General features: G+C 54.3%; 1 protein-coding gene across 1 annotated transcript in view; it reads left to right on the forward strand.

Annotated features, from left to right (window-relative positions):
* The first annotated feature begins 1,119 nt into the window (after window positions 1-1,119).
* FBN3 (fibrillin 3) overlaps window positions 1,120-14,734 on the forward strand; it is a 66,560-nt gene continuing 52,945 nt past the window's right edge. The window contains exons 1-15 of the mRNA XM_047777171.1: window positions 1,120-1,314; window positions 1,458-1,540; window positions 2,365-2,463; window positions 2,638-2,733; window positions 2,976-3,071; window positions 4,868-5,065; window positions 5,176-5,301; window positions 8,189-8,341; window positions 8,452-8,637; window positions 9,053-9,196; window positions 9,267-9,386; window positions 9,530-9,655; window positions 13,677-13,799; window positions 13,931-14,206; window positions 14,486-14,539. Coding sequence (XP_047633127.1) covers window positions 1,169-1,314; window positions 1,458-1,540; window positions 2,365-2,463; window positions 2,638-2,733; window positions 2,976-3,071; window positions 4,868-5,065; window positions 5,176-5,301; window positions 8,189-8,341; window positions 8,452-8,637; window positions 9,053-9,196; window positions 9,267-9,386; window positions 9,530-9,655; window positions 13,677-13,799; window positions 13,931-14,206; window positions 14,486-14,539 — 2,026 coding nt within the window. The 5' untranslated portion in view covers window positions 1,120-1,168. The remainder of the gene's footprint in view (window positions 1,315-1,457; window positions 1,541-2,364; window positions 2,464-2,637; window positions 2,734-2,975; window positions 3,072-4,867; window positions 5,066-5,175; window positions 5,302-8,188; window positions 8,342-8,451; window positions 8,638-9,052; window positions 9,197-9,266; window positions 9,387-9,529; window positions 9,656-13,676; window positions 13,800-13,930; window positions 14,207-14,485; window positions 14,540-14,734) is intronic.

The following is a 14,734-nucleotide window of genomic DNA, read 5'->3' on the forward strand; positions in this document are numbered from 1 at the left end:
CTGTACCCAGATCCAATTCCTCTCCTCCCTAGTGTGGAAAGTAGGACTTAAAAAGGGCCACCATGAAGGCTACTTGGTCTGCCTTTTGTTCCTTGATGGTTCAGCTTTCATCCTCCTAACCTTTGTCTGGTCATCTCCTCTGCCAGGAGTGGCTTCAACCCCGTCACCTCCCTCCCATTCTTCCAGATCCAGGAGAGAGCCAAACACCTCCTGGAGGGTGGAATGGGAGGGACCTTGATCCTCTTCCCCTCCCTCCCCTCTGGCTGGGCTTTAGCTCCCACTCAGCTTCTCACTCAATGTATGACGGCCTTAGTTTGCCCCTCTCTGAAATGGGCACAAAGGCTATCCCTTCCTTGCTGGGCCGGAAGAGGGGTGTTCTGTCCATTGTAAAGTTTTGTTTTGTTTTGTTTTGGTCTTTTTAGGGCCACACCCATGACATATGGAGGTTCTTCAGGTAGGGTTTGAGTCGGAGCTGTAGCCACTGACCTACGCCACAGCCACAGCAACATCAGATCCAAGGCACATCTTCAACCTACACCACAGCTCATGGCAACGCTGGATCCTTATCCCACTGAGCAAGGCCAAGGATCGAACCTGCGTCCTCATGGATGCTCTTCAAATTCGTTTCCTCTGAGCTATAACGGGAACTCCTGGAAAGTTCTAACCTGTGCCCCGTGCTTCCTCTGGGGCCCCTGCAAGCACTTCCACACTCCATCAAACACCCATTTCAGCCCTCCCACTTAAGGCCCTTCCAGGGCTCTCGATTGTCCTTGACACTACAATGCACTCCGGAAACACCAAAGCTCCCTGTCCCTCTTTCCACTCCACTCAGTGATCCCTGCTCTGCTCTCCTCTGCTCTCATTGTGCTGTCTGTGCCCCAATACCTTTCTTTTGGCCAACTCCATTGCTGAGACATCACACCACCTCCGAGAAGCCTCCCTGACTGTTCACCTGCATCTGGGTCGGGGTTGGAGGCCTCCCTGGGCTCCCATAAGACCCCAGATTCTCTATCCTGACAGCTATCTCCCTGTTCCTGGTTCTCCTGGGTACCCCATGGCCAAGGGCTTCTGCTGAGGTTGACTCTGCTTCCTCTCCGCAGCCTCCGAGGGACACGTCATCGTTCTGGAGGGTCTGTGCTTGACAAGGAGAGGGGCCAGCACCCTCACCATGGCCCGGGGCCCCCTGGCTCTGCTCCTGCTGGCCTGCACAGCCCTGTCGTGCGTGGCGGGTGTCCAGGGCCGTTGGGATGGGGCTGTGGAGGCTGCAGGTCTCGGACGTGTGCACAGGCGTGGCAGCCCAGGCTTCTTGCAGGGGTGTGTGGTACCCGGGATGCTGAAAGGCCCCTGGGGTGTGGACTGGGCTGGGCTGTCCTGCTTGGTGTGGGGTGGGGGGGGACCAAGACCCAGGGGATGCCTGGCTGGGCAGGGACTCACCAGCCACACCTGCTCTCCCGAAGGCCTAATGTGTGTGGCTCCCGCTTTCATGCCTACTGCTGCCCTGGCTGGAGGACGCTGCCTGGTGGGAACCAGTGTGTTGTGCGTGAGTGTCACTGCCTTCTGGAGGTGGGGGGACTCTCCTAAGGCCAGCAAGTCCAGTCCTGTTTGCAGGTGGACTTGTTCTGGGGTGTCTGGCTAAGCCACAAGAAAGGCCCTTGCCCCTGTCCTCCAGCTCCCAGGCCACCCTGTGTTTCTTTGTCTTACAACTTTCCTCTGTCTCTCTGCCTGTCAGTCTGCCTCTCTGTCTGTCTGTCTCTCTCTTTTTTCTTTTCTTTTTAGGACCACGCATGCGGCATATGGAAAGTCCCAGACCAGGAGTCAAATCTGAGCTGCAGCTGTCAGCCTATGCCACAGCCACAGCAACACCAGATCCCAGCCACATCTGCAGCCTACACTGCAGCTCACGGTAACGCTGGATCCTTAACCCATTGAGCGAGGCCAGAGATGGAACCCACATCCTCATGGATACTAGTCAGGTTCTTAACCAGCTGAACCACAACGGGAACTCCCTGTCTGTCTCTTTCTGTCTTGGTCTCTCTTTAAGTCTCTGTATCTGTCTTTCTGTGTCTGTCTTTTTCTCTCTCTCTGTCTCTTTCTCCCTCTCTCTGACTCCATTTCCCCACCCCACTCCCACCCCATTCTAGTGTGTCTAGAATCTGACTCTTCACCCAAGAGAGCTCCCCCCACCCCCGCAGCACCACCGCCAGTGCCCAAGTACCCCCAGCCTCTGTCCTTACCACTCAGCAGTTCTGGCCCAAAGAGCCTCTCTGTTCCAGCAGAAAACCAGAGCTTCAGCCCCGGGCACCTGTGGGGTGGGGATGGCGAAGGATTCAGGTCCTGACCCTGACTGGGGCCCCTGCTCTCCAGCCGTCTGCAGGCACGCCTGCGGTGAGGGCTTCTGCTCCCGACCCAACCTGTGCGCCTGCGCGGATGGGAAGCTGGCCCCCAGCTGCGGGTTGAGCCGAGGTGAGCAGGAAGTGACCTCCAGGGTCAGGAAGAGAAGGTCACAAGCTTCCAGAGGCTTCAGGGAGCCCAGGCTGAAGGACCAGAGCTGGGCTGGGCACATCTGGTCTCAGCACCTCACACATACATCCCAGGAACTTCCTGTGTGTTCCTTCTCCCCGCCCCCTCCCCCCATAGGGTCAGGGTGCAGTGTGAGCTGCATGAACGGGGGCAGCTGCCGAGGGGAGTCCTGCCTGTGCCAGAGGGGCTACACGGGCACCGTGTGTGGGCAACGTGAGTACCCCCCATGCACACCTGGGCTCGGAACCCTAGACGACAGATCTCTGCTGTCACCTGCCCACTGCCCAAAGGTCACTCCTCTGGGGCCAGAATCGGAGGGGACACACTCATTGTTACAATCTCACCCTTTCAGTCTGGGTCAGATGGTGGGAATTCCTGGGTGAAGAAGGGCTGGCTTGTGTCCCAGCTCCCTCAGCTACAGGAGGACCTCATGCCACCCTCTCCTCCCTCCACAGCCGTCTGTGACCATGGCTGCTACAACGGGGGCCGCTGCATCGGGCCCAACCACTGCGCCTGTGTGTATGGCTTCATGGGGCCTCAGTGTGAGAGAGGTACCAAGCTGAGCATGGGGAAGGGATCTCGGGGGAGCACGGCTTCCTGGCAGCCCCTAAGACGTGGCCAGGCCCTGGGAGGGTCCAGCCGACCTCCTTCCTGCTGTCCCTGCTGCTATGAGGGACAGAGAAACCACCTGGTCCGGGGAAGACGATCCAGGAGGGCTTCCTATAGGAAGGAATAAGTCGGAGTTCATGAAATGAACCCACAGGCTAAGGTGGGTAGGGTCACCTGCTGGGAGGCTCTTGCCAAGACAAAGATGGTGGAGGCAACAACGGCTTTTTGTTTTTGGCTGTGCCCACAGCATGTGAAAGTTCCTGGGATTGAACCTATGCCACAGCAGTGATGACACTGGTCCTTAACCCGCTAGGCCACCAGGGAACTCTGAAGCAACGTTTTGTGAGAAGTTGGATGTTGGGGGCGAGAGGAGGGATGGAAGCAGGGATGAACTTACAGAGGTCTGCTTTGAAAACTGGGGGGACAGTGCAGCTGGGAGCAGGGAGAGGAAAGACCCTGAGTTCAGTGTTGGCCGAAGAGCCTTTGGGTCATCCAGGAGGCAGTGGGACAACCAGGTCTGGGGCCACCCCAGCCACAGGGCCTGAAGCTGGGGGAGAAAAGGGAGGACAATTCAAGGATCCACCAAAGAAATGGAGCCCACTGGAGGCTGAGAAGGAGAACATGAACAGGAGCGGGTGGCATTGGGGATGCTCAGGCTGGCAAGTTTTTCAGCTGGAGGGCAGCGCCTTGGGACTGACCCCAGTGTGGCAGGAGCGGCAGGGAAGGAGGTACATCTGTGGCTGATGCCAGGGTGGAGAGGTTAGAGCGATGGATTGCAAGCTGGAGAGTCTGGGGGTTACCTGGATTTGAAGGTGAAATTTGGGGATTTGGATTTGATAAGAAAACAGAGTTGGGATTTGGCTGGTGGCAGGGGGGCCAGTCCGGGTGGCTGAGGGGGAATGAAGCTTGGTGGAGAGGGTGAGAGAAGTGAAGCCTGGGGTGGATGGGGGCCTGAGGGGCTCCAGAGAGGCAGGGCTGGGTGCCTAGGCAGGAGTGAGTGGTCATCCGTGGTCTAGGGTGACTGAGGTGAGATTCTGGGCATTGGGTTTTGGCCTAGAGAGTCAGGATGGTCCCGGGTCTCCCCTCCTCCATATGAGCTTGGGGGCCGGCTTTGGCGCCTCCTTCTGGGAGGGGCTTCCCTTGGTCTAGTGCCAGCCCCTTGATTGGAACCATCTGGAGGATGGAGCCAGGAAGTTACATCTGGGCCCGTGCATGGTGTTGGGGAGGGACCCACGAGACCACCTTCGGCTGGGTGTGGGGGTCAGGGATGTGGAGTTGGGGGTTCAGAGCATCTGGGCGGATGCTGGGTTCCTCCCAAAGTCTGGGAGATTTGGCAGGGCCAGACATGTGCTCAGAGATAAGACAGGCTCTCCAGTGGGGTATCCGTGGCTCCCTGCCCAGGCCTGAATGGAGAGTGGGCCTGGGGGAGAGGTGGGGGGTCACCAGACATGCTCTAGGCTTTGTCGGCTTGGAGACCCTGGCATCTCTCAGAGGTTGGTTGGAGAATGTTTTGGAGAGAAAGGGTTTTGAAGGGTGAATAGGAGTTCCTCAGGTAAGGAAAGGGGAACAGGATGAGTAAAGGCTTATGGTCAGGAAAAAACCTGCTGTGTTGATATAGGGAAGCTTGGAAGGTGACCACTGCAGTAAGGCTTGAGCTGGGCCTGCCAGGATGGAAATGCAGAAGGCTGTGGGGTGGTAGCAGCCTGAGGCCAGCTGCCCACATCCATCTGCCCCGCAGATTACCGGACAGGACCCTGCTTTGGCCAAGTGGTCCCTGAGGGGTGCCAGAACCAGCTGACAGGCCTTGTCTGCACCAAGGCTCTCTGCTGTGCCACTGTGGGCAGGGCCTGGGGCTTCCCTTGTGAGTTCTGCCCCGCACAGCCACACCCCTGCCGCCGGGGCTTCATCCCCAATATCCGCACAGGGTCCTGCCAAGGTGAGGAGGGGAGCCAACGCATGAGGATGGAGGTCCTGGGAGCCAGGGCTGACTGGGAGCTCTTGGCAGCCTTGGTTTCTCCTTCTGATGGGCCTCTCATTCCCTTGCAGACGTGGATGAGTGCCAGGCTGTCCCAGGCCTGTGCCAGGGGGGCAGCTGTGTCAACACTGTGGGTTCCTTTGAGTGTCGCTGCCCAGCTGGACACCGGCTCAATGAGAACAGCGCCAAGTGTGAAGGTGGGTGATGGGGAGAGGTTCAAGCTGGGACCGCTTCTCTGCTCTGGGTGGTTCAGGCTCCCTGGCAAGAAGGAGGAGGAGGAGGTGGGGCAGATGAACGAGGGGCCCAGCTCTGACCTGTCGTCTATCTACATAGATGTGGATGAATGTCTCAGCCTGCCAGGGCTCTGCTCGGGGGGCGACTGCACCAATACAGTTGGGAGCTACGTGTGCACCTGTCCCCGTGGTTATGCCAGCAGCCTAGACGGCACCCGCTGCCTGGGTGAGCCAGGGCCCAAGGGGGCTGGAGGGGCAGAGTGCAGGTAAGAGACAGGCCCCTCGTTCATCTGTCTCTGCAGCCTTCTGGGCCTCGGGATCCTCGAACCCTGGGATTTCTATGTCCTTCTGTCTGTTCTGGATCCCAGTTTCCATCCCCTTAGAAATTCTGGCTTCCTACCCATCAGCCTTCGTGCTCTCTGGCGCCCAGTCTGTGAGCCCCTTTGGCTCTCGATCTCTATGTGCTTTAGTGCTCTGGTCCCCTGTCTTCGTCTCTTGGCTTCACTGCTCCCCCCGCCACCCGCCCCGTGCCCCCTCTGCTCCTCAGACTCTGTGCCCTTCTGGCTCACTGGTTGTCTTTTTTGCCTCTCTGGCCCCTACCTCTATGCCCCTCTGCCCCTCTAGTCCGCATCTCTATGCCCCTCTGGTCCTCTGGCCTCCATCTTCACGCTCTTCTGCCAATTAGCCTCTCTGGCGCCTGCCTCTGTGCCCCTCCACCCCTCTAATCCCCATCTCTATGACCTCTGTCTTCATGCCCTTCTGCCCATTAGCCTCTCTGCCCCCCACGTCCCTGGATCCCTCTTTGTATCCCTCTTTCCATTCCCGAAGATTTTCTAACAGTACCCCATCTTTCCCGACACCCTGCATTTGAGATAGAGAAACCAAGGCCAGGTGGTGGTGGTGGTGGGGTTGCATGAGCCAGAGAAAAAGTCCAGAACAGCTAGTTACCCACTGCCAGTTCCCCCGACCCCCCCCCCAACCCCTAGCCACCCTCCTGTAATCCCCCTCACCTTGCCTGGCTGCGGTGGGGGTGGGAGGTCCTTGGGCTCTCACTCTCTGTCCTGCTGTCTGAATGAGCTGGTCATTAGATTTTCGAGGTTGCTGGTGGCCAACAGGGCCGTCCAGGAGTATGGACGCTTGTGGTGGGGGATGGGCAGGGTCCTGGTCTGGGGAGGAGGGCAGGCTTGGCAGGTTTCCAGAACCACTCGGGCCCCTCAGGCTGGGTCTCTACCAGGCAAGACCGGGTATATTGTGTTTGGAGTTCTGCCAGCGTGCTACAGCCAGCGCCAGACCTTGTCCTCCACCTCTTGGCTGGCAGGGAGGCAGCCTTTGGGCATGTCTCCTGGACTGTGGGTGCCTTTCTCAGCTGCTAAACAGCAGAGGCCAGATTTGAACCAAGGTAAGGTTGCCTCTGAACATGGGCTTGGAATTCAGTCCTGGGTTCCAACTGCTACTCGAGCCCAATGGCAAACTGTGTGACCTTGGGCAAGTGACTTAACCTCTCTGTGCCTCAACTGCCTCATCTGTGAAGTGCAGGTAATGGCAGTTACTTACCACGTGGAGAGGATGAAATACAATTTGTGGAATGATTTGCCCCAGGCTGGAGGTAGTAGGCACACAATACATTGGGCACTCAATACATATTCACAGACAGGGGAGCGGTGAAGAGGAGGCTGTGACTGCTTAGTGGGGCCCCATTACAGTAGGTGCTTAATAAGCAAAGGCAGCATCATCTGTGCTAAAATTCTTACTTTTTGTCTCATCTTCCCCACTGGAGAGGGAGCTGCATGGTCAGATTCCCTGGGGTCGAGAGATCTGGGTTCCCATCCCCCCTCCCTCTCCAGCAGTTATGTGACCTTGACCAAGTCTGTTGCCCTCTTCTCGTCTGGGCAGGTCCAGCCCTGTTCGAGGGCCAAGGATGGGGCTGGGAATGCAGAGCTCCAGCTCCCACATGAATCCCTCACATGCACCTGGGGACCCCCTCCCCGCCAGGTGCATGGGGTGTGGCTGGGGAGGTGGAAACGCATGCTGTTTTCTCAGCCCAGGGCAGCTCAGGGGCGGCTGCGAGGGCCCTCCCAGCTGATGGGAGGAGTTTTTCCACTGTGGGCCACCTGCCAACATTTGTGGGTTTTTAAACCTAAAAAATATGCTCTTTGAATCAGAGCCTGAGAAATCGGATCACTGCGTAAAGCCATCATCAGACACGAGAGCACAATGGAAGGGTGGCCCTGGGGAGCCTCTGCCTCAGTCTCCCCAGGGCCTGCAGCCGTCAGTCCATGGGTCTGTTTCTCCAGCCCCTCCTCAAATTCACAGCCTCTTAGATTTCCCCGGAACGCCCAGGGCTGGCAGGCTGGGACACACACACTGCTATAGATCCCAGCATTTCTGCATGAGCACCGAGCTTGACTTCCTATGTGTGTAAGGAAGGGGTCTTTTTGTCTTTTTAGGGCCACACTTGCAGCACATGGAGTTTCCCAGGCTTGGGGTCTAATAGGGGTCTTTGGTAGTTGAATACCCCCAGTGACAGGGAGCTTACTCCCATATCAGCTTTAGGTGTTGGAACAGTTTTGCTTTCAGTGAGCCCAAATCTCCCTCTCTGGGATGATTTGGAAATCTTGGTCCTAAGATCCTCACTCAGTGAGGACCCGCCGTGTTCCAGGTATGGTATACTCCTTGACACTCCCCAAGTGAGGTGGGTACTCTGAGCGTCTCCCATCTAAGGATGGGGAAACTGAGGCATGGAGCGGCAAAGAGGTCTGTCCTGTGGACAGTGCTAGTAGAACTGGGATTTGAAGTCTGGTGACTGATCCTCCCTACTACCCCCCCACCCCCCGCCCCTGTCCCATTGCAGACCACCGTGCTGGCACCTGCTTCTCGGCGCTGATTGTAGGCCGCTGTGCCAGAGACCTCGCTGGCCACTACACCCACAGGCAGTGCTGCTGTGACAAGGGCATGTGCTGGGCAGCTGGTCCGGTCCCTGAGCTGTGTCCTCCACGGAGCTCTGGTGAGTGGCCCTGGGGCTGCCTCCCGTCTTCCTCTGCCTCTTGAGAGGAAGGTTGTGGCCTTAAGACACAACCAACTCAAGGCGTGGCCTCCAAGGATGCTTTCTTGCAGATGAGTTCCAGCGACTGTGTGCCCCGGGGCTCCCGCTGTTGCCCTCCTACCCTGCCCCCTTCCCCAGCCTCCCTGGCTTCGGATCCAGTGGCCGTGTAGGTCCTGGCTTGGGGACAGCACGGCACAGCCCCCACGGCTCCAGTGGGCGTGGGGTTCCCAATCTGCGCTTTGGTGATGCCAACATTGGTGAGGAGCCGTCCAAGACACCTCCCTTGGGGGAGAGGGGGTCTGGGCCTCTGAGAGGGAGGGTCAAGGCTTTGGAGTGGGGGACCTGGCCTGAGCAGTAGGGGTGAGGGTACTGAGAGTAAACTGGGGATGGGGGGTGGATTGGAGATGTGGACCTCAAAAGCAGGGTGTGGATTTGGGCTTTGGGTGAGGGTCTAGGGCTGGAGTGGGATCTAGCCCCACGGTAAGGGTCAGGGGGTCTCAGCCAGTGTGGGGGTCTGCATCTAGGGGCAGGACTCGAAGCTGAAGTGGGAGCGCCTGGCCTTAGGGGGTGGGCCCCCAGCCTTAGTGGGTGTCTGAAACCCAGAGGTAAGGCCCAGATTCAGGACCAGGGAGCCAACCCTCACTCAGGTGCCCTTGTGGGCCCTGCCTGCAGGCACAGCCACGCTGAACCAGACCATCGACATCTGCCGACACTTCACCAACCTGTGTCTCAACGGCCGCTGCCTGCCCACCTCTTCCAGCTACCGCTGCGAGTGTAATGTGGGCTACACGCAGGACATGCGGGGGGAGTGCATTGGTGAGCGGAAGCTGGAGGTGGGGGTGGGGTGCACCCTGCCTGGCCAGGGCTCAGGGTCCTCTGCCCACAGACATGGACGAATGTGCCAGCAGCCCCTGCCACCACGGAGACTGTGTCAACACCCCTGGTTCCTACCACTGCCGGTGCCGTGAGGGCTTTCAGGCAACGCTCACCAAGCAGGCGTGCGTGGGTATGGCTGTCCAGCGGAGAGTGGGGGTACCAGGGGGCCTGGCTGGTGGAGCCTGCCTCTTGGTTCAGCCTGAATTAGAGTCTGAGGGCTGGGGGCGGGGGGGTGCGGGGGCATCTGCTGACTGCCTACCTGCCTCCCCCCAGACGTGGATGAGTGCATGGTCAGCAGTGGCCTCTGCCACCACGGCCGCTGCATCAACACGGAGGGCAGCTTCCAGTGTGTCTGCAATGCAGGCTTTGAGCTCAGCCCTGACGGCAAGAACTGTGTGGGTGAGTCGAGGGTGGGCGGGTAGGGAGGGTGCTTCTGGGCCCCAGTGGCTGCCTTTGAGGGTCACCTTGCATCTTTACTCCTGCCCCATCACCCACCTTCTCCCTTATGGCAGGTCCTCTGCTCACCTTTATGAGCCCAGCCAGCTCATCCAAGATCCTTCTTGTGATCTGTTCACCTCCTACCCATTCCTTCATTCTCTCCTTCCATGAATTCATTGCAGGAAGGGGCCTTTGGGGCAAGACCGAGCCTTTAGCTGTCTGCCCCTTCCTCAGCTATTCCCCCAGAGTCTGGCCTCTAAGAGAGGCCTGATCTCAGGCTCCCTACAGAGTAAGGGAGTGCCCTCCAAGCTCCCCACAGTTCATGGGGGCCACCGAGGATCCCCTCTATTCTCTTCTGTCACCGTGTCTAAGGAGACCTGCCTTAAAGTCTTCTTTCATTGGGAAGAATTTTTTCCTTTTCTGCATTCACTCATTCAATTTTTTTTTTTTTTTTTTGCAGAGCATTTACTTTTAATTGATTTTTAGACACATTTAGAAAGTTGGAATTTCCATTGTGGCATAGCAGAAATGAATCTGACTAGGAACCATGAGTTTGCAGGTTTGATCCCTGTCCTCGACCAGTAGGTTAAGGATCTGGCATTGCCGTGAGCTGTGGTGTGGGTCTGATCTGGTGTTGCTGTGAGTGGTGTAGGCCTGTAGCAACAGTTCCAATTAGACCCCTGGCCTGAGAACCTCCATATACGAGGGTGCGGCCCTCAAAAGACAAAGGACAAAAAAAAAAATTTAAAAAAAGATAAGAAAGTTGATTATTAAATTAGTTATTTTCTTAGCATTAACTTTAGGTGCAGTGTTTAAATCAATATTTAAATCCATGTTTAAATCAATATTATTTTTATTTACATTATTTTTTTACTACTAAGATACCACCTACTGAAATTAATTTTAATTCTAAAGATTAACTCATGGTTTTACAGTTTACCATCAAGTCTTTAACGTTACCTTCAGATTTCTGCAGCATCTATAACCAATAAGAGTTGAAATCGTCAATTAGTTTGGGCTTTTTTCTTTTTTTTTTTCTCGGTACACATTTTATTTTATTATTTATGTTTAATTTTTTGTAAGTAGGCATTTTATTTATTTATTTATTTATTTACCTGTTAATTAATTAATTATGGCCACTCATGTGGCATGTGGAGGTTCCCGGGCCAGGGACTGAATTCAAGCAGCATCTTTAACCTACACCGTAGCCGCGGCCATGCCAGACCCTTCCAAATGGGGATTAAATCCACACCTCTGCAACAACCAGAGCTGCTGCAGTCAGATTCTAAACCCACTATGTGGAGTTCCCGTCATGGCGCAGTGGTTAACGAATCCGACTAGTGAACCATGAGGTTGCAGGTTCGGTCCCTGCCCTTGCTCAGTGGGTTAACGATCCGGCGTTGCCGTGAGCTGTGGTGTAGGTTGCAGACGCGGCTCGGATCCCGCGTTGCTGTGGCTCTGCCATAGGCTGGCAGCTACAGCTCCGATTAGACCCCTAGCCTGGGAATCTCCATATGCCGTGGGAGCGGCCCAAGAAATAGCAAAAAGACAAAAAATAATAATAATAAATAAATAAAAATAAACCCACTATGTCACAGCAGGACCTCCACATTTTATTTTTTAATTTAATTTTTAAATTAAAGTATAGTTGATTTACAGTGTGTTAGTTTCACTTGTACAACAAAGTGATTCCATTACACATAATACATACATACATGTATATGTGTGTGTGTGTATTCTTTTTTGGATTCTTTTCCCTAATAGGTTATTATGAAATATTGAGTATATTTTCCTGTGCATTCATTCATTTTTTAAAACCTTTTGAGCATCTTTATTAATATATAATTCCCATACCGTAAAAGTAGCCTTTTAAGCATACACTTCAGTGGTTTTCGGTCTGTTTCCAGAACTGTACAAGCGTTACCGTAATCTAAGTTTAGAATCTCTTCACCACCTCCTCTCCATTAGTAGTCATTCCAGAATCCTCTCTCTCCCCTCCTCCAGCCCTCAGCACTAGACTAAATTGACTTTCTGCCTGGTCTGGGCATTTCGTATAGATGGAATCACATACTACATGGCCTTTTGTGACTGGCTTCTTTCACCGAGCATCATGTTTTTAAGGTCCTTCTGTGTTGTAGCATGTGTCAGAACTGTATTCCTTTTTATTGTCAACTGACATCCCATTATATGAGTAGACCATGTTTTGTTTATACCCTCATCAGGTGATGGATATTTGGGCTCTTTCCACTTTTTTGCTATTATGGATAATGTTGCTCTGAACATTCATATACAAGTTTTGATGTAAACTTTTTATTCATTTCTTCTTTACCCTCCCTCTCCCCCTCCCTCCCTGGCTTTTGGTGCAATCCCTTGTTATTCAAAACTGATACTTTGGTGGGCAAATCATTCCTGCACCTACCTCTTTCCTTTATTTTATTTATTCACCTATTTTTTGGCTGTGCCTATGGCATGTGGAAGTTCCTAGGCTAGGGATCGAACCCACACCACAGCAATAACCCAAGCTGCTGCAGTGACAATGAATGCCAGGTTCTTAACCTACTGTGCCACAAGGGAACTCCCTGCCTTCATTTAAATTACACTGTTTTCTTGTTAGCTGACAGCTTTTGCCCTTTTCTTTTTAAATTCAGGTGAGAGTCACACGAGATGATTTTAATCATTTAAAGTGAAAAATCAGTGGCATTTAGTAATTGCCAATGTTGTGTAACCACGTTTATTTTATGTTTGAAAGAAAATAAACATGGCATTTTTAAATAAACAATTTGGTGGCATTTAGGATATTTCCAATATCACACAGCCATCATCTCATTTATGGAATTCTTTTTTGCATTTTAAAAAACCATGGCACACTCTACATAGTGTAAAATTTACCATTTTAACCTTTTTTTCCTTTCCATTGTGGTTTATTTCAAGATGTTGAATAGAGTTCCTTGTGTTCTACAGTAGGACCTTGTTGTTTATCTATTTTATTTATACTAGTATGTATCCGTTCCGTTTCAACCTTTTTTTTTTTTTTGTCTTTTTAGAGCTGCACCTGTGGCATATGGAGGTTCCCAGACTAGGGGTCGAATTGGAGCTGTAGCCGCCGGCCTACACCACAGCAACCTGGATCTGAGCCGCGTCTGCTACCACAGTTCATGGCAACACTGGATCCTTAACCCACTGAGAGAGGCCAGGATTGAACTGAAGCCTCAGGGATACTAGTCGGGTTCCTTTCCACTAGGCCACAATGGGAACTCCTCCATTTCAGCCATTTTTAAGGGAACAATTCGGTGGCATTTTGTACATTCCTAATGTCATGCAACCACTACCTCATTTTTTTTCAAATACTTTTTGCATTTTTTATTGTGGCAAAATATACATAACATAGTTACCATTTAAACCCCCCCCTTTTTTTTTTTGGCTTTTTAGGGCTGCACCTGCAGCACATGGAGGTTCCCAGGTTAGGGGTTGAATCGGAGCTACAGCTGCCGGCCTGTGCCACATCAGATCCAAGCCGCCTCTGTGACCTACACCACAGTTCACGGCAACACCAGATCCTTAACCCACTGAGCGAGGCTAGGGATTGAACCCACAACCTCATGGTTCCTAGTCGGATTCGTTTCCACTGCGCCACGATGGGAACTCCTAAACCACTTTTAGAAGAACAGTTTGGTGGTGTTTAGGGCAGTATTATGCATTCACCACCTCGCTTTCATTCAACATTGAACAGCTATTGATGGAGCACCTGTGTCAGCCAGGACGGAAGATGCAGATATGAGCTAGTGGCCCCAGTCTTGAGTCAGGGGAGTTCACAGCCCAGCAGGCTAATATCCAAGGCGACATGGCACACCACATCTCCTCTCAGGCTCCCACTGCCCTGGGAGGGGTCCCTGGAGAAGTGAGAGGGCAGGGCTGATCTACCTGGCAGGATTGGCCTAATGAGGGATGAGTCCTGGGACCCAGCCTCTCCCCGTGTCCCCAGACCACAATGAGTGTGCCACCACCACCATGTGTGCCAATGGAGTGTGCCTGAACGAGGATGGCAGCTTCACATGCCTCTGCAAACCTGGCTTCCTGCTGGCACCTGGTGGCCGCCACTGCATGGGTGAGGCTGGAGGCTGAACCCCAGGGGAGTGATGGGGACAGGGAGGAAGATGAGCAGGGAGGAGGGAAGGGTGGATGGCAGGGGACTGGGACCTGTGGTAGTGCCCTCATGCCCCCCCCCACACATCCCAGACATTGACGAGTGCCAGACTCCTGGCATCTGCATGAACGGCCACTGTACCAACACCGAGGGCTCCTTCCGCTGCCGCTGCCTGGGGGGGCTCATGGTGGGCGCGGATGGTCGAGTGTGTGTGGACACGCACGTGCGCAGCACTTGCTATGGGGCCTTCGACAAGGGCTTTTGTGCCCGTCCCTTCCCCGGTGCTGTCACCAAATCCGAGTGCTGCTGTGCCAGCCTGGACCACGGGTTTGGGGAGCCCTGCCAGCTGTGTCCTGCCAAGGACTCTGGTAAGTATCGACTGCCCTGTCCCCATCCACTTTCCCTGGCCCTGCTTTGGTCTTTGCTTCTAATCCATCATCCTGGGGAGGGGGTGGAGGGGGGGCTTTGCTCTCAGGGGGTGGGAAGGGGTGTCTCTCCCCAAGAAGGGACGGAAGGATGTTGCTCTTCCTATTGGGGTAGGCATTTTAGTCCCAGACTCTTGCTCAGCCCTAAGGGGCCACGTCTTGGGCGTGGCTTGGGTTCAGCAATGGCCAATGACTCCTCTCTTCCGGCTCCTGCCACCCCAGCTGAGTTCCAGGCCCTGTGCAGCAGTGGTCTTGGCATCACCACAGATGGCAGAGGTGAGTGGGGTGGTCCCAGGACAGAGGGGCGGGGTGGGGCTTGGGCACTGTATCAAGTCACTGGGACTGCTAGAACCAAGTACCACAGGCTGGAGGGTTTCAGCAACATCTATTTGCCCGCAGCTCTGAGAGTAAGACATGAGCAGGGTTGGCTCCTCTGAAAGCTGTGAGGAAGAGTCTATCTCATGCCTCTCC

This window comes from Phacochoerus africanus, chromosome 4, assembly GCF_016906955.1.
Source record: "Phacochoerus africanus isolate WHEZ1 chromosome 4, ROS_Pafr_v1, whole genome shotgun sequence".
NCBI lineage: Eukaryota > Metazoa > Chordata > Mammalia > Artiodactyla > Suidae > Phacochoerus > Phacochoerus africanus.